Below are 18,719 nucleotides of genomic sequence, written 5' to 3'. Positions count from 1 at the left end.
GACGAAGTGCAAGTTGTGACACAATATAATTATGTGAATTGTTCTCTTAGCATTTATACCATGACCTGATCATAAACAGTCACAGCGATGAAAATGACCAATACTTTGTTGGTATTTGGTGGTTGAAAGTCCATCATGAGTGTGGTGGGGTATGGGGATGGATCTGTGATGCCAGGCTGCTGAGCCTTCCAGAGGTGTCGTGGGCCTAATTCAGTTAAATACAGGTGTGAAGGAAGGTGTCTGCCTGTATGATAAGCCCAGTGAAATGCTCTTGAAGACTGTTCATTTGGTGATGTTTTTTTCTGCTCATAAAGGTTGCTTTGTTGGTGATTTTTTATTTTGGGGCAGTTCCAGCATTATGGATGAGACAATTGGACTCATATTGGTAAACAAAATGCCTTAGAGTGGGGGCAAAATTAGTATCAGTGAATTAATTTGCATAACTTTTAATGTAACCTCTGTCCTCTGAATACTGAGAAATCCTCAGATTTCATATAATCAATTTCATCCTAAGAATACAAGGCATTTTATTAGCGTTATGGATGTGACATGAAATGGACACACTTTTGTGAGAGATTACAGGTTTTCTACAAACTCTGTGAATTTTTAAGGAAACTGCTGAAACTATGAGATATGTAGCATGAAGGAGACTTGAATGAACACAAAAAGTGTGTTTTTGAAACTATGTGTCATTTTCGTAATGCATTATAGGAAAAACTGGCGTTATGGATGTGACGGTTTCATGTTATGGATGTGACTTGTCTGAACCAGTCAAGGCAAGCACACACACACATAAACTCATACAGACAGGCAAGCACACACACACCCACCCACATGAATGCAGACACATAAACACACATACACAGGCACGCATACGCATGTACGCATGCAAACACACACACACACACACACACACACAAACACAGGCACGCATACACACATGCACACACACAGACACACACACACTTATGAAACAGGGCCTGTAGGTGACTCCACTGTAGCAGGCACCCATTTTGGTCCCAGGCCATAGTTCCTTATGTACACAGCATCTCCAGGACTGAACCTTCTCAGCCGGGTTGTTTTGTCATGGTTTTCTTTCTGGTGCAACTGTCTTTGTTCTATCTTGGACTTGATATCCGGCTTCAGTAGATCAAAAGCTGATCTGAGCCTTCTGTTCATCAGCATTTCTGCTGGCGACAGCCCTGTTGTTGCTTGGGGTGTGATGCACGTCATCTCAAAACCAGGCCATTTTCGTGGGTCTATCACTAGGTGGCAGTCTCGCCAGGTCTCGCTGATCACTTCCCGGAAAGTTTACAGGCAACACTTCATATTTCATGAAAGACGTTATATCTCCATTTCTAGAAAAAAACAGCGATTTTGATGAAAACTAGCCACTGTTTAACTTGATTTCTTGATTTCTCAGGAACAGAGGCGTGTAGAAATACACGGTTTTCACCCACTGAGAGCTTAAAGTCTCACCTTTTAAACGAGCCATTGTATGTGTTCATAGCTATAACACAGAATATGCTGTGGCTGTACAAAAATCATCAACAATGGTCTAGATTGCTGGCACTCTAGGACAAAGCTTCCGAAAACAGCTTGGCATTCAATGAGTTAAAAGTCTGCACGGCACGTTCCGCCAACCCATTGGAGGACGGATGAAACGGGGCAGATGTTACGTGCTGGATCCCGTTTTGTGTCATGAACTGCTTGAAATCTGAGCTTGTGAAACAGCTACCGTTATCAGACACTACTATCTGTGGAAGTCCTTGTGCTGCGAAACTGTGACGCAACTTTTCAATTGTTAGCCATTTGTGGGGTAAACATCAATCCACTTTGAATGAGCATCAAAAATTATCAAAAACATTCTTCCCAAAAGTACAAATGCCTCTTCCTGCTTGGTTGTCCACACCCATTTCTCATCTTTCCTAAGTAGCAGGTGCATGGGCGCTAGCATCGTGGATAGGTTGGGTAAGAAACGGTTGTAATAGTTCAGGAGCCCCAGGTAAGCTTTTAGCTCTGTAATGTTTGACGGGGATGGAGCTTCGCTGATGGCCTTGACCTTTGACTCCATAGGTTGCAAACCCTGTGCATTTACCTTGTGGCCCAGGTAGCAGACTTCGTCCTTCAACAGCTCACATTTGGTCCGTTTCAACCGTAACCCGGCCCCCTCCAATCGACTCAGCACTTCAGCACAAGTTCTTCAGGTGTGCCTGGACATTCATGCCCGTGACGAAGATGTCGTCCAGGTACACAGCAACCATCGGTATCCCCTGCAGCAGGTTCTCCATTGTCCTTTGGAACACGGCTGGTGCTGAGGAAACTACGTAAGGTAGGCGGTTGTAAGTGAAAAGACCTTTGTGCGTGTTCACGGTAAGGTATTTCTTCGAGGCCTCATCAACAAGAATTTGGGCATATGCATGGCTCATGTCTAATTTAGAAAACTGTTGCCCTCCAGATAATATGGCAAAGAGGTCTTCAATTTTGGGGATTGGATACTGCTCTAACAAAGATACGTGGTTCACAGTAAGCTTGTAATCACCGCACAGCCTAATTGAGCCATCAGGCTTCAATATAGGCACCACTGGGCAGGCCCAGTCAGAATGTTTAACTGGCGTAATAATTAGCTCCTTTACTAGGCGGTTAATCTCAGCCTCCACTTTAGGACGCATTGCGAAAGGAATTTGTCTTGGGCGAAAAATACCTGGGTGTGGCCCCTGGTGTGACGTGGATGGTGGCTTTGACTCCTTTTAAAGTCCCTAGCTCATCTTTAAAAACATCTTCGTGCCGCGCAAACAACCTGTTCCAATATCAGCTTTCCACCTCATGATGCACTCACATTATGGATTTCAGTCCAATTCAGCTTTAGTTGCTCTAGCCAGCTCCTGCCTAACAAACTGGGTCCAGTGCCGTTCACTATGTACAGAGGCAAGGTCTTTTGATGTTTTTGACAATTCACAGTCACATCAGCTACACCGAGCACCTTTATGGCTTCCCCTGTATATGTTTTTAATTTGAGGTGGGCCCTACTACAGGCTTCTTTGCATTTCTCCACTGTGCGTTGAATTTTGACTCATTCATTAACGTGATGCTACAACCAGTGTCCAGTTCAAATTTCACATTTTCTCCGTGAACCTGTAGCTCTAAGGTAAACGGTTTCACTTTTGCAGGAGCATCCTGCATGTTGTACATAGAAAACGCCTGTTCTACTGTATGTCCTCCCTTTCATCTGATTCATCCATATCAGCGGTCACATGATGAGAACGACTGTTGTAGCTGGGAGCCCTGCTTTGAGTCCAATTCCTACCTCTTTTTTCATTGTTTTGTTTACTTTCACTTTGCTTGTTCCTATTCCTGCAAGCGTGCCCAATATGGCCTATTTTCTCACATGAATGGCATTTTTCTTGCTTGAAACGGCATGCAGCAGGATTGTGTCCGCCATTACATCTATAGTAGGATTTCCCTTCCTCTGCTGTTTTATCTTCACTTCGTTTGAATGGCTTTCCTATTTTCCCTGTCTCTCGTATGCTGTTGCATGATGATTTTCCTTGCATTTCCTGTGTATTTTTGTATGCCGACTCCATCACTAAAGCAATATTCAGTGCTTTTTCAAACGTAAGGTTTGTTTCCGCTAATAGCCTTCTTCGTATTGGCTCATCGTTTATCCCACACACTAGTCGGTCACGCAGCATTTGTGATAATGTCTTGCCATAATTGCAATCCTGTGCTAGCTTTCGAAGTTGGGCAACAAAATCACCTACAGACTCATTTGGCTGTCTCATACGCCAGTCAAACTTAAAACGCGGCATAATTTCGCTGGGCCGTGGGTTAAAATGTTTTTTAAGCAAAGTCACCAGTTCGTCAAAAGATCGGTCTCCTGGCTTGTCAGGACTCACCAAATTTCTCATCAAACTGTAGGTTTGCGCGCCAACCAGCTAATGAGGACAGACTTCTGTTTCACTGGATCATCAATGCTGTTCGCGGCAAAGAAATGCTGTAGGATTTCAACATATTCCTCCCATTTTTGTGTGTTGTGGTCGTATGCCACCAGTGTCCCTATGGTCGCTGCCATCTAATTTCCTTGTCTTGCTAGCTTTGCTCCGCTTAGCCGTTTCCCTCCCTCGTACCTGCAACAAAGTTGGTTATATCTCTGTGATCTTTCCTCTGGAACTCGTCTTCCTTAAGTCCTCGTCGCCAATATGTAATATCTTGACTACACAAAATGACACGCACAATGGTGGAAATCTTAGTTGTTGTATTAGCGAACGTCATCAGCACATTACACAGCCTGGGGTCATCTTCTTCTGGTTCAGAACGACAACACATCAGTAGCATACCGTGCTATTCAAGCTATAGTGCCACCTAGTGTACTTGTTAGCCCTCAGAAAACACTTGCCCATTGTTGGATAATTTTCGTTGGGGAAGTGCTGTGTTGGGTGCACTCACATGTTTAGTTCTCTGTAGATACATGTACATGCATAGCCTACATATGTTGGAGACTAGTGCACTGCTGGCAGAGGCCTCACACACGTTCCGTAAACAGTATTTTTTTGTTTGCAATAACAGTTTATCAGATAATGCAGAATCCATGTCTTGGTAACTTTTACAAAATCAAAAAAGTCTACCAGTGTTTTAGCCGAAAATAGCAGAGCTACGCAAACATACCAGTGCACAATGGTGTAGGGCACGTGCATAGAACAGGGGTTCTCGATTTGGTTTTGGTACCAGGGTTTTTCTGAGGACCCCCATTCAATTGTATCTTGATGATGTGGACTGACAGTTAAGTTACACAACAGTAGGAATGGTTAATTTTGACCTGAGTGAAGTGATTAGTACTGTAGATGCAATAGTCTGGAAACCCTTATTTGTTTTTTCCATACTTATCTAGACCTGGAAATTACTCAAATCAAATTCCATACTTTTCCAGGTTTTCCATACTGCGTAGGAACCCTGTCAATAAAGTATATCTATCTATCTATCTAAATGCAGTACCTACTAATAGCACTAGACATATAACACCTCTCGTGTATATCTGAAACAAAAAAAAATGATGCATCTCTGTGATGAAGCATGAAATCAGGTAAGCTCCTGCATGACTAATTTGTAGAAAATGTTGACCTAAAATGATGATCAGAGGTTATGTTTTTTTTGGTTATAGCTTTCTATCTTTCTGCACTGTGATAGAATACGTGTTTTCTGAGATGAATTAATCATAATGAAGACTTTTTGCTATGCCTCTGCAGTGTGCAATGTGAAAATATTTTTTTTTTCTTTTTCCAGTCTGAAGAGCACTGATTTTCTCCTGTCAGATTGTTTTTGTGGGCCTACCACCCCTTATTCCCTCCTTTCCCGTTTTTTTTTTCTTTCTCAGACACCACTTGTGTCTACACCTGCTTTCAGTGCTCCGGTGCATACATGGAGCTGTCACCGCACCTGCATGTCAACTACTACTCAGAGTGGCTTAGTAAGTGGAGAGAGAGAGAGAGAGAGAGAGACAGTGGGGAGAAAGAGAGAGGGAGAGAGAGGGGGTGGTAAAGGGAGCGAGAGGGAGAGAGGGAGAAAGAAAGGAGAGAGAGAAGAGAGGGGAAAGCAAAGAGGCTAAGGGGAGTGAGAGACAGAGTAGGGAGAAAGAGAGAGAGAGGAGATAGTGGAGAGAGGGGGGAATGAAGAAGGTAAGGGGAGCGAGAGAGAGAGAGAGAGAGAGAGCAGGGGGAGAAAAGGGAGAGAGGTTGAGACAGGAGAGAGAGAGAGGAGGAGAGGAAGGAGCAAGATATTGTTTGAGAAGGACAGGAGGAAGGGAATAGGCAAGAGGGAGAGAGAGGGAAAGACAAAAGATGAGAGAGAGGAAAAGAGAGAAGAGATTAGCGAGAGAGAGAGAGTGGGGAAGAGGAAGGAGAGGGAGGGGCAAAAGAAACAGGAAAGAGAGGAGAAGAGACAAGAGAATGAGAGGGAGGGAAGAGAACAGAAGAGGATGAGGAGGAAGGGGGGGGGTGGAGGAGTCACACTGTGAGCTCAGGGGAACCTCTGACATGCAGAACCGCAACAGAACACAAAACACAGCTACACTCTGCCTCTGGTGAACCCTCAAGAAAGATTGCAACATTTGTTCCTACACACACACACAAACACACACACACAAGCACACACACACACGTACACGTACTGTACAAAACAATGAAGTGGCAATGTGTACATTTTAAATGTGTGAAGTTTATTTATGTTGGAGTTGAGTACTTAGTTAAGAGTACGGAGATATGAACTGTTACTACAATAGAGAAAAAAATAGAGGTTCATGTACTATGAATCATAGTCATCATTGTGTTATGCTTCATACAAATAAAATGGTTTCAATTAAGTTTTTCACATCAATCTGTACACAAAACAAAACAGGTCTCTGGGGTGTTGTGTTCATTTATTAAAAAAAAAAAGATATTCAATTTACATAAGCATTCGGAACCCTGCAATGACAGCCACAAGTCTTCTTGGAATGATCATATAGGCTTGTCACACCTTTTTCTCGGAGGTAAGCCAAAATTGTATGGGGAGAAGTGGCAAATAACAAAGTAAAGGTTAGTCCAGAGATGCTCTGTTGGATTCAGGTCACTACAGGGCATTCACAGGACTCTTCCTGAAGCCACTCCTGTGTTTCCTTGGTGACTTTTCCTGAAGCCAGTCCTGTGTTTCCTTGGTGGTATGCTTCAGCTTGCTGTCTGGTTAAAATGTGCATCCTCACCCCAGCTTGAGACCCTGAGCGCTTACTCAGCCTGAGTGAAAAGGTTTTTACTCATTTTTACGATTACTCTATTTTTTTTTTTTTTTGCATCCATCGTTCCCTCCAGACTACACTCCCAAGTCCCTGTCCCCTTAAGTCCCAGTACACAGAAGTCCCAGTACCCAGAATAAAACATCCCTGCAGCATGATGCTGCCACCACCACTGAGTGTGACTGTGGGGATGAAATTAATGAGGTGATGCTCAGTGCCTGATGTCCTCCATACATGCTGTTGGGAAATGCAGCCAAATAGTTGAGTTAGTAGGATTGCTTCATCCGATCAGACGACTTTGATTCTCTTGGTCTGAGAGTCGTTCAGGTGATTTTTGGCAGTTCCAGTGGGCTGTCAGGTGCCTGTCAGTGAGGACTGGATTCCAGCTGGCCTCTCTAATATGCTGACTGACAGAGTGCTGTACAGATGGCTATCCTTCTCTAAGGTTCTCACTTAAAGTTCTTTTTAAAACTTTTTTAACCAACGAAGCGTCTGTGGGGCGATTAAAAAAGTTTTAAAAAGAACTGTAAATGCTATCCTTTATTCATCAAGTTTATATTGATGCTCAGGAGGATTAAGCACCAGCTGAACCTAACTTAAAGGAAAACTCCGGCAATTTTTCACATAGATCTCTGTTTCTCAGTCACTGAGTACTGTTGGTACGAAAAAAAACAGTGCTACCTAGCTCGAGTTGCCAACAGCTAGAGTAGCCAAGCAGCTTTTTCATTTATTTGTTTGTACCGACAGGACATGGTGTTGAGCATGTTAGTCCAGTTTTTTTTCTTGTCTAAGGTTCTCCCTTCTCCACAAAGGAACTCTCGGTCTCCTTCATAATGACAAATAGGGTTTTGGTTACTTGTCTAATCAAGAAACGTTGTCCCCAATTGCTAAGTTTGGCTAGGTGGCCGGAACTAGAAAGACAGTTGGTGGTTCCAAATCTCTTCCATTTAAGACTGAAGGAGGCTACCGTGTTCTTGGGAACTCTCATGTATCCTTCCTCGGTCTTGACACAATCTTGCTTCCCAGGTCTATGGACAACTCTCTCAACCTCATGGATTCCACATTGACGTACACTATCAATTATGACATCTCATATACACAGATGTGTGCCTCTCCTAATTATATCCATCTCAATTAAGAACAGGTAGATGCCAATAAAGTTGTAGAAGTACCTGAAGGACCATTACAGGGGTGCATACATTGGCGCCGACATGACAGTGCTGATACATCCCTAGTGGAAATGTCGTTTGCCCCCGTACACCGGCGACTCAAATCACTCGGCTACCGAGAAAGAGCACAAAAAAAAAAAACAGGCACCGACAAAAATAGACATGAATCACAATCTACACGAAGGTGGCGGCAGAGTTTGATGCTGGTGTGTGGGGTTGTATTGAGAATAATGGGATTTAAGTAATCGAATCTCGAAAGCAGAATGTACCGCACTCAGGTCAGTGCCAATAAGCGCTGCCCCTTAAAAGGCTTTCTACCAGAGAAAATTAGAGAACACCAACAACAGCAGAAAACTTTTTTCTACTTTGAAGTCTCTTCTGTATCCTCCACCACTGCCACCAACTACTTCACTGGCCACAGATCACTATGCAACATTTTCCACTGGAAAAGTTAAGATTAGTGCCCAGTTGGATGAGCCTTTAAAAAAGGACATTGCCTTTTGTAGACATGGCATGATCGTTGGACTCTCCTTATACTGAGGAAGAAGTTATACCGGAGACTTTCTAATGAGGAGACACAACACTCAAAGAATCCTCTGAACTGCATGTTCGTAACACCAATATGGCAGTTGTCTACACATATCTCGCACCTTCCTTTATACCTCCCCCATTCAATTGAATAGGAAAATAGCTGCCCGTTAACTGTCCAGATGTGTTACAAGATGGCCACTGAGTGGGGGGACCTGCCTATAAGGACTTTGGTTTTACTTCTTCAATGAAATCGTCCAACAATATGCCCTCTGGATGTCACTCTATCCATCACTCTGCAATCCATCACACTACCTATTTTGTTAGCAGTCACACATGTTATAAAATCCTTACTCAGTTCTGGAAAAGGTCCTTTTTGTTTCAAATAAATAAGGATTACACCTTTGCTTAAGAAAAGTACACTCAATTCAGCGGATGTGAACAACTATACACCTGTTCTTCCCTTCTTCCCTTCTTCAAAGGTTCTTGAGAAAGTAGTGTTAAAGCAAGTTTCTGATTTCCTACAGTATCTCCGAGCCACCTCCTAATCAGTCTGGTTTGAAAAGCGGTCATTCAACTGAAACTGCTCTTTTGTCTCTGACTGAAGCCTTTGGCACAGTGAACCATGACATTCTCCACTCTACATTATATGACCTAACCATTTCTGGGAAAGCTCTTAAAGGTACACTAATGCAAGATATTTACCTTAATATAACCTCTATGAAGCCAATTTGATGAAAAACAAACTAACAAAAGTAATAGGAGAGTCGTTCACCTACTGTAGCATAGCCATAGAGCATAGTCATAGCGGGTCACTACCGTAAGAGCCAGCAATGCAAGCAATCAAGATGGAGACATCTTGCGAGAATCGTGAAACATACTGAAACATAAGTAGATACAACTCTTCAGTGTTGTGCCAGTTCACAGCTTTTCTGAACTAGTTCAAGTTCAGTTCATACATGCTCAAAGTGAACAGTTCACGTTCAAAGTTCACAATTTTAATTCTGAACTAGTTCAAAGTTCAGTTCATTTTACTTTTTTCGTGAGATATTTAAGTAAATACTTTTTTTCACACTACGAGCTAGAAATCACTATACGTTCTTTGAAGCTGCTCATTAGACATTTTGCTCATGACACTGCAATTATGGGTTTCTTACCAGGTGATGAAACTTGCAGCAGTACAGACAAGGTAGACCAGTTCTATACTCGGCGCTCTCGTCGTTGCCTGCTACGCGGCGTTGCTATGCCTACCCCGCTCTGCTGCAATTCATTACGGGTAACGTTGTGCGGAAGCCAGTATGCTATTCAACTATTCTCAGCCGGACACTACGTTGGCCGCAATGCATTGCGCACACATGTCAAAAACCATTTCTGTCTGGTGATACATGATTTAAGCGGCACCAGCGAGAATACAGGAGGGAGGAACTTTCTCTCGTTGCGTTTCAAAAGAGAAAACAGATGTCACTCAGTTAACAAATTCCAACGTTCATTTACAGTGATGTCTGCCGTTCATGACACATAATGTGAACTAATTCACGTTCAAGTTCTTTATTAAAAAATGTGTTGCGTTCAGTTCAACGTTCACGAAAAAATGAGCGTGTTCAATGAACGCGTTCTTTTGAACTCGTTCACGCACAACACTGCAACTCTTTGGAGATAGTTTTTGCCTGTTGTTAGTCCTTTGCCTCCACAACAAAAGCATTTTCACTGTGTACAAGGGGAACAAAATAGAAGTAGGCTATTTGTAATGGCAAAGTAAAATTTAATATATTGCAACTCTGGGGGGAGCTCTAGAGTGCCAAAAATACCTGCATAATATACCTTTAAACTATACCTTGAAACTGCATAATATACCTTTAATTGGTTTGCATCCTACCTACCTAATGCTCATTCAGTGTGTCTTGGCAAAGACAGGTATCAACGTCTTATGACTTCACGACAGGTGTACCTCAGGGATCAGTCCTTGGACCAACTCTGTTCTCCATTTACAGTACATCAATTCCTAAAGTGAGATTATTCGCTCTCACTGATTTACCTATCACTGTTATGCGGATGAAACTCAACTTTACTAATCTTTCCCACCTGATGATCTTACTATCTCTGCTTGGTTTTCGGTATGCCTCAGAGATATTTCGACACCTCTTCAAAACTGGGCTTCTGGTACTCCCAGTTTATATAGCTATTCCCCAACAGATTAGCATCCAGCTTTGGTTCAACTTCACTGACTCCAGCTAAAATGGCATGTAACTTAGGTGTCACCGTTGATGACCGACTAAATTTCTCTTTATCTAATGCAATATGCCACATGATTTGTAAAGGCCGTGGTTCTTTCCAAACCAGACTATTGCAATGCATTGTTAGCTGGCCTACCTGTGTAGTGAGACCATTAGATGATTAAAAATGCAGCAGTATGTTTAATCAGTAAAAGAACACACATATAAGTCCTCTGTTACTCTTCATTGGCTTCCTATATAGCAGCCAGAATAAAATTCAAATCCTTCACTCTGGCCTACAGGACACTTACTGGATATGCACCTTGTTATCTTAATTCCATGATCCAGCTCTACATCCCCTCGCCCATTGCGGTCCTCTGATGAGCGTCTGCTGTGTCAACCTTCCATCAACACTAAGAGGTCACAGTCATGACTCTATTCTTCTGTGATCCCTTATTGGTAAAATGGTCTGCCGCTCTTTGTTGTAACGACAGCTTCGGGATCTACAAAAAAGTGTCTAAATAATCATCTGTTTACCTTGTATTTAATCAATTTAAAGGAGAATTCCGGTGTGATTTTGACCTAAAGTGTGTTGAAACATGATACCGAGTGTGAACGTATGTCTCATACTGCACTCCAAAATCTGGCGCTAGTTAGCCGATGCTACCAACAGCTTTTTCAATGGTGGTGCTTCGGCATCGGGCTAGCAATGCAAATAAATCACTGTTTTACACCATTTACGAGGCTCGATGTATCTCCACACTTAATTTGTAGACTTCCGAGGGCCCTGACATTTAAAACGAGACATTGAGAACTTTGAAAAGCACTGGTAGTTTACTTACAAAACGATTTATACAGACAGTATCTTCACGAAGTTTAGCGTTTGCAGCCATCTTGAATTTAGTCACGATAAGTCGAAATAATGAAAGTAAGAATGAACAGGTATGATAAGGGATCAGATTCCAAAAATAATTCAGTGGAAATGCATGGATTCCAGTTTCTTCCAGTAGCAGCAACTGGAATCCATGCATTTCCACGGAATTATTTTGTGAAATATTTATAAAATATATATAATAATATAATATTATTAAAACAGTGATTTATTTGCATGGCTAGCCCGATGCCGAAGCACCACCATTGAAAAAGCTGTTGGTAGCATCGGCTAACTAACTAGCCAGAGATTTTGGAGTGCAGGGGACAAGCCGAGATGGGCTATGAGACATCCGTTCACACTCGGTATCATGTTTCAACACACTTTAGGTCAATATCACACCGGAATTCTCCTTTAACTAATTTTACTGAGTTGTGGTTTGTGTACTGTATGTTTATGATTATTGTCATTATTCTGTTAAATGTTATTTAGTCGGCTACTATTGGTAGTTTTATTTAGGCTATATGACTGCTTTAAAATGTTTGTTTATGTAATGTTTATTGATGTCATTGTAAGTCCTTTAGACAAATGCATCTGCTAAAAACCATAAACATAACCATAACCATAAACATTACATATTCCATTCATTCATTTAGCTGACACTTTTATCCATAGCGACTTACAGAAGAGTACTGACAATCAAGATACAGTGCAAAAGGAGACCTTAGACAAGAGCAGTCTTCTCATGCCTTGTAGATTTGTCCTCAAAACAACAAACTAGGGAAAACTCTAACGTTCCAAATGCACAGTGTACATATGCTGATACAGTGTGCAATAGAAGACAACTTGAGTGGTAACCCTTCACATTTCTCCCCCCATCTGTTAAGGTTCCTTAAACTAATCTCTTCGTCAACTCTTGTTGCATCACCTCTTCTGACAGTGTCCCCTCTAAGGGCTGTAATCTCTCTCTCTCTCAGTTTCCTGAGTCTCTGGCTAGCTGGCTCTCTCTGCATGGTGCTCTGTGTTCTGACCTGGTAATCACGGCGCAACACGCTAGCATCCACCCCTCAATACAGTGCAGCTCGCTCAAGGGCATCTCAACTGATGAGCTCTACTCACCCGCCAATCACCCTCCAACTGTCTGTGTGCTTACCATAGACTGTAAAAAATACTTACGTAATGCTGGAACCAATAGCCAAAGAACACTTCAGATCATGCACACAAGCCCTGGGAGCGGTGGTCTTACTGTTGGATTAACCGAGGTTATCCAACAACTGACAGATGTCACTTAGAGATGTTTGAAACTTCATTAAAAGAGGGTATTTACAACACACAGGTGATGAGTTTGATGGGTGTCCTTCACAAACAGGTGCTGGGTGGGGGGGGGGGGTTGTTTGGTCTCTTAGGCTACAGTAATTAAGGTTGATCTTTCGCCAAAGTCAATTGAGGAAACAAAGATTTTCCACTTTCCTTCATGCCAGACATTCAATATTCTGATTACAGTATTTAATTTCATAAAGTGGCAAAGCTATTTTAACTACACAAGTGCATGCACTCACACACACACACACACACAGAGAAAAAGAGAGAAGGAGAGAGATAGAGAGAGAGATCAAAAGAGAAAAGAGAGAGAGAGATTTTTTTCTCCATTGCTACTGTGTGTTAGTGTGTGTGTGTTGGGGGTGAAGGTGGAGGGTGTGTGTGTGTGTGTGTGTGTGTGTGTGTGTGTGTGTGTGTGTGTGTGTGTGTTCTTTTCTCTCGTCTATTTTTATTTTTATTATTTCCACTATTTTTATAATTATTATTACTAGTTTATATACGGCAAAGTATCAAAACCAGAAAAAGTATAATGTGAACTCTACGCCTACTCAAACAAGGGAAATACACTGAAAAGGCAGTAACAAGATTAGGGAAAAATGTGCTGTAGCAGTCCCAGATTAGGACAAAAAAAGCATTATCAGTCTTATGAGACGCTGTTACCCTTTTGCTATATCGGTGAATGACAATGACAGTGGAGCACAGGGAGAGCTGGCACCTAGATATACACGCTATTGAGATATAGAGGAATTGTCTATCAGACAATGCTTGTGGCTCTTTAAAGCAGACAGGCGGGCGTCTTTCTTCAACGGCACTGGCTTTGACGCCTGGTACACGCCATCAAAAACGGGGGGGCCGGAGGGTAATCCCTACGAACACAACAGATATTCAGAAACATGCACACACAAACACATACACACACACACACACACACACACACACATACGCAAACACACACACAGGGCACACTGCAGCATAACAAAGACATAGACATAGAATCTACTTTACATAATGAGACTGTACAGATACAAATAGACACACACACACACACACACACACACACACAAATACTCAATCTCAAATAAGCACACGCACACACAAACCCTTATATGCACTCACACACAGACTCTCTAACATGCATCCAGACACACACAAGCAGGAATGCACATGCATAAACACACACACACACACACACACACACACACACACACACACACATACCCTCACATGCAAACGGATGTAATTAAGCTATGTTTTAATACCAGAGCACCGTGTGAAATCATAACCATATCATTCCCTCATTCCCAATTACACTGGTCATCTTACAGAAGAGCTGTGTATTAAGTCGCTCCAATGTCATCAGCATCAGGGATTTTACTGTATTGGGTCCTGTGTGTCTGTGTATAGTGCCTTCTGTACTAAGGCTACTTAATTTGTTTCTCCATTTGGTTGATCTTATATATTCTATATAATTATTTGTGTTAGGCATTAATGACTCTTGTCTGCAAAGAAAGCTATATAAATAAAGCTTATTTACTTACTTAAAGGGGAAGTTCTGTATTCTTCAACGGAGAGTCTAAATTTTCATTTGGGATAAAATTATTTAGGAGTATAAGACTGGAATATGCATGCATAACTAAATTGCATATAGCCTTTGGGGGCTGCTTCGCTACATCAAAGCAAATCCCTGTTTAAGCCATTAACTACATACTTAAAAAACTAACTACTTAAAAAAATCATGGCATGTCTTTGCTACTATGGAGACAAAGTATTTTACCTTATGTGTAAAGAAACTAAAAATTGTGCAGTCAGTGCAGTTAACTTACTATTATTCCAGTCACCGCTATCTTGTGAGGAGAAAGTCTGTACAAGTTGATTATCGAACTCTCCTCCAGTTGTGTCTATTGACAGTAGCTTATACAGTATAAAGTATATTGCATTTGGTAATCGACTTGTCCGGACTCCACACAAGATGGCAATGACTTGAAGAAATAAAAGGTAATGCATTGACTGCACAAACTAGGGAGCCCCAAAGGGGACATGAACAAAAGAAAATTTAAGTTTAATTTGAATTTGCTCACATGAAACTTTCATGTGCTCACGCAAAACTTTCATGTGCTCAAGCGAAACTTTCATGTGCTCATGCGAAACTTTCATGTGCTCATGCGAAACTTTCATGTGCTCATGCGAAACTTTCATGTGAGCACATGAAAGTTTTCAAAAGACGAAAACTTTTTTCACATGAAACTTTCGTAAAAAGACGTGAAACTTTCGTGTGAGCACATGAAAGTTTAACGTGCGCACATGAAAGTTTCACGTGAGCACATGAAAGTTTCGCTTGAGCACATGAAACTAAACTTTAGATTTTATTTTGCTCATGTCCCCTTAGGGGCTCCATAACAAACAGTCCTATTTTATACCCTTTCTTTACACTTACCAAGGTAAAAAAAAAAAGTCATACTGTATGTTGTTATCATCTAAAAATAGACCGTAGGTTTAAAAATAGAGAACTTCTCCTTTAATTGAGGTTTCCTATTAGTTTTAACTTTGTGTAATTACATGATCTTACAGAATGGTCATATAGGTAGAGCTTCTGGATCTCCACCCACAACAAGGTGCTGATAAGTGGAAGGTAATTGATATGGAAATGTACTGTATCCAAAGCTGTAAGTTTAGCCTACATTAGATCAAAGCTATTCCATAAATAAATACAACTGCCAGCCTCTGGGAAAAGCTTGACATGAGCGCTAACTCATGTGGCTAAATGCTGACTGACTACAGGCATAATCTGTTAAACTCTGTAAGACATTTATTTGACCTTGTCACAAACTGTTTTTGAAACTGATGCACTTGACTTGAAACACATAGTGTTATGATAGACAATACAATCTAAAATCAGAAATGATGCACTTGGATGTATTTCCTAGAGTGCTGCAGCCATCTGTAAAAATCTGGTCTACTTCATCCACAGTGCAGTTGAAAGTTTGTTTGGACCCTGCATTGCGCAATTATATTTTCATTACAGACAGTTTATGGTTATTTAACAAGTCAAAAGGATCACATGAAAAGCACGCCTTCTTTTGAATGATTTTGAGTGATTAAATGAGTTTGGTGGGGAAAGTTTTGTGTTTTTTAAGCACAGAAATCGTAGTAGGCCTAATGATACCACTTTGCAGAAATAAGGAGGAGATTGATCAAGTGACTAAATACTTACCAGCATTTCTCAGCTTCCTATTGCGACAGACAGAGATAATGACCAGAAGATTCCCCAGGACGTCCACCACCGTGGTGAAGATCAGCACGCTGGCCAGCGCCGCTACAGCCCACGCGGGTCGCGAGCTCGAACCCAGCGCGCGTCCAACATGTCCCAGTTCCGTGCGGTTCTTCAGAAACGGGATGTTTTCTGGCATGCCGGAGTCCAGTTCATGTGTAAAGTTCTCCTCCGGAGAATTTGGTCAAGCGAACCCAATCATGAGCAATTCCTTGGACATGCGCCAATAAGGTTAAACGTATGCTCGATTCACAGTGAGGATCATGACGGAATTCTTCAGTCCGGCTGCAATTAAATACACTGAATGGGAGTTGCCGCGGAGTTGCGGATTACTGTCACATACCGCAAGTTTATCCACTAGTCTGACACGAACATTTCTTCGGATTGATTATGTAGCGTGAAAACAAATTCATGACATATTACCCAAATCCATTTAACGTCTGCGATCTCCGTGGCTCAGCTTCTCCACGGGTGAGCATGTTTATTCTCCTGTTTTCCTCACGCTCCGCTGGTTCTCAAATTGAGGAAGAATTAGATGTCTAGAATACACTTTCTCTCATGGCGGTGTTCTGCTATGAATGAGTAACGTGAGCTAAACTAAAATCTCAAATCCGACAGGCAAGCGCGAGCTTGGCGTTTCACCCAAGGACGAAGTCATAGACCACATTTAGCCTCCTTTATTCGGGAGCGAGACATTCGTTTGTCTTCTTTCGTCAATTCCAAAAAGCCCGGGTTGTTGCTTAATCCATAATGCTGTTGGCCATGCCACTCATGCACTTTATCTAACTGAAATATAATTTAAATTGTGCCTTTGCCACATGCAATAATTTACCGGCGTTGTGCTCTTCTGCATCTGGCAGTGGACTACTCAGCATATCCTATATGAAAGCATGCAAAGATGTCAATAAATTGGTCAAATTAATGCTTTGGGTAATTATCCAAGGTCAGCTCAGTTTAACTCGCAGTCATGTTAAAGTTAGGAGAATATCCAGGGACGCACTCAACGTTACCGGATTGGGCATATTTACGAGCAGAAGGACATCCCCACGTCTCCTTTGCATGTTTGAGCTGGACGAATGTCTCTCCGCTAATTCTCCAATAAGTCACTGTGACCACAAAGCCGCTCCGGCAGTCTGAGATGCTCTCCCGTAAGAGCTCTCTGGCTCTGAAAAGGCGGACGCATCTTGGCAAGGTGTTAAAAACAAAGGGGCGAAACCTCCGCAACTGACTTGCATCCAATGCCTTTCACCTTCATAGCGCATTGACATTCAGAGTCCGACTATATCATCTTCAAAAGACCTTCACAAAAATTGGAGAAAAAGTTGGCCCAAGTGTTTTGCCCACTCTCACAGGAATCTTATGCCAGCACAAACATGATTTTGTCTGCGCAACACTTTCGTTTGTCTATCCATATTTGGCACAATCTCCCAGAGGATTCACATGGGGTTTGTGTCAGCTTGTTTTTTTATGTGGGATGTTCAGGCTGTAATTGTGTATGACAAAACCCATGTAAAGACCTCTATAGGACATTTGACACACATATCACATACTAAGATGATTTTTATGAATGTATTATTTTTCCTTATATGGAAATGCTTTGATTTAGCAGTCAGGCCCCAAGGTCTTACAACCTTATAAACTGGTAAATTCCACAAACCAGTCAATTTAAGAATTAGGTCAAGTTAGGTCAAGCACATTTTTAAATTCAGGGGATATTTAGCCTAGCTAGGTTTTTTGTGTTTGGTGGTGGTGGTGGCAGTGTGTGTGTGAGTGTGTGTGTGTGTGTGTGTATGTGCATGTGTGTGTGTGTGTGTGTGTGTGTGTGTGTGGTGGGGGGGCCTTCTATCCTCCCAAAGGTGCCTGAATTGGGTTTTGCATGTGTATCTTTTCAGCATCTGAGTTCCCATAACAATGACCTATATCCTCCCCTAACCAGATGTTGGATCAGTAAACAAAACACTCATTGCCTATGAAAATGAGGCCTCAACATCACCATGCCCAAGAGGTGCTGATTAGACTAATGCTAGCCAGAGAACTGAAAACAAACTCCTGCCCCTCCCTGGGCTTGTTCTGCTCAACTGCTCACCTATGGCTATGGGCATGATTTACATTTAGGACCAATTCCACACTTCAATAAGTTGGAAGCCTTGGTAGCTTCTGCCAAGAATCTTGAAAATCCATGCATATTCAACGCAGCTGCCTTGTATCTTTTTTTGGTATGTATGCTGTTTGCTTTGCATATTAAATGATTTAATACAAACACGCATACCAAAAATGTCTATACAAGTTGTTGTGCATTTGAGCACATCATGACAAAACATACTGTATTTATTGGCATATGATTAAAGGTACACTATGCAGGTTTAGGTATTTTTGGTGACTGTAGAGCTCCCTCCCTTTTTGTGACTTATCCCCCCTGTACACAATGAAAATGCTTTTGTTGTGGAGGTGATGGATTAACAGTCAAACACTATCTCCAAAGAGCTATATCTACTGACAAGGTAATGTTTCACGATTCTCGCAAGATTTGTCGGGCCGCCGTTCTTGAAGCTGTGACTCGCTACGTCTATGCCGTATAGTTACGCTA

The 18,719-nt window shown here is 41.9% G+C and overlaps 1 protein-coding gene across 1 annotated transcript in view; it reads right to left on the bottom strand.

The window, feature by feature from the left end:
• Nucleotides 1-17,396, bottom strand: part of mtnr1bb (melatonin receptor 1Bb) — a 50,310-nt gene extending 32,914 nt beyond the window's left edge. Inside the window, exon 1 of the mRNA XM_048238000.1 lies at nt 16,076-17,396. Within this exon, the coding sequence (XP_048093957.1) occupies nt 16,076-16,271 (196 nt within the window). The 5' untranslated portion in view covers nt 16,272-17,396. The remainder of the gene's footprint in view (nt 1-16,075) is intronic.
• Between the last annotated feature and the right edge of the window lie 1,323 nt (nt 17,397-18,719).

Source organism: Alosa alosa, chromosome 2 (assembly GCF_017589495.1).
Source record: "Alosa alosa isolate M-15738 ecotype Scorff River chromosome 2, AALO_Geno_1.1, whole genome shotgun sequence".
In the NCBI taxonomy this organism is placed as follows: Eukaryota; Metazoa; Chordata; class Actinopteri; order Clupeiformes; family Clupeidae; genus Alosa; species Alosa alosa.
The sequence above is the reverse complement of the archived record's forward strand: the minus strand, read 5'-3'. Positions and strand labels throughout refer to the sequence as shown.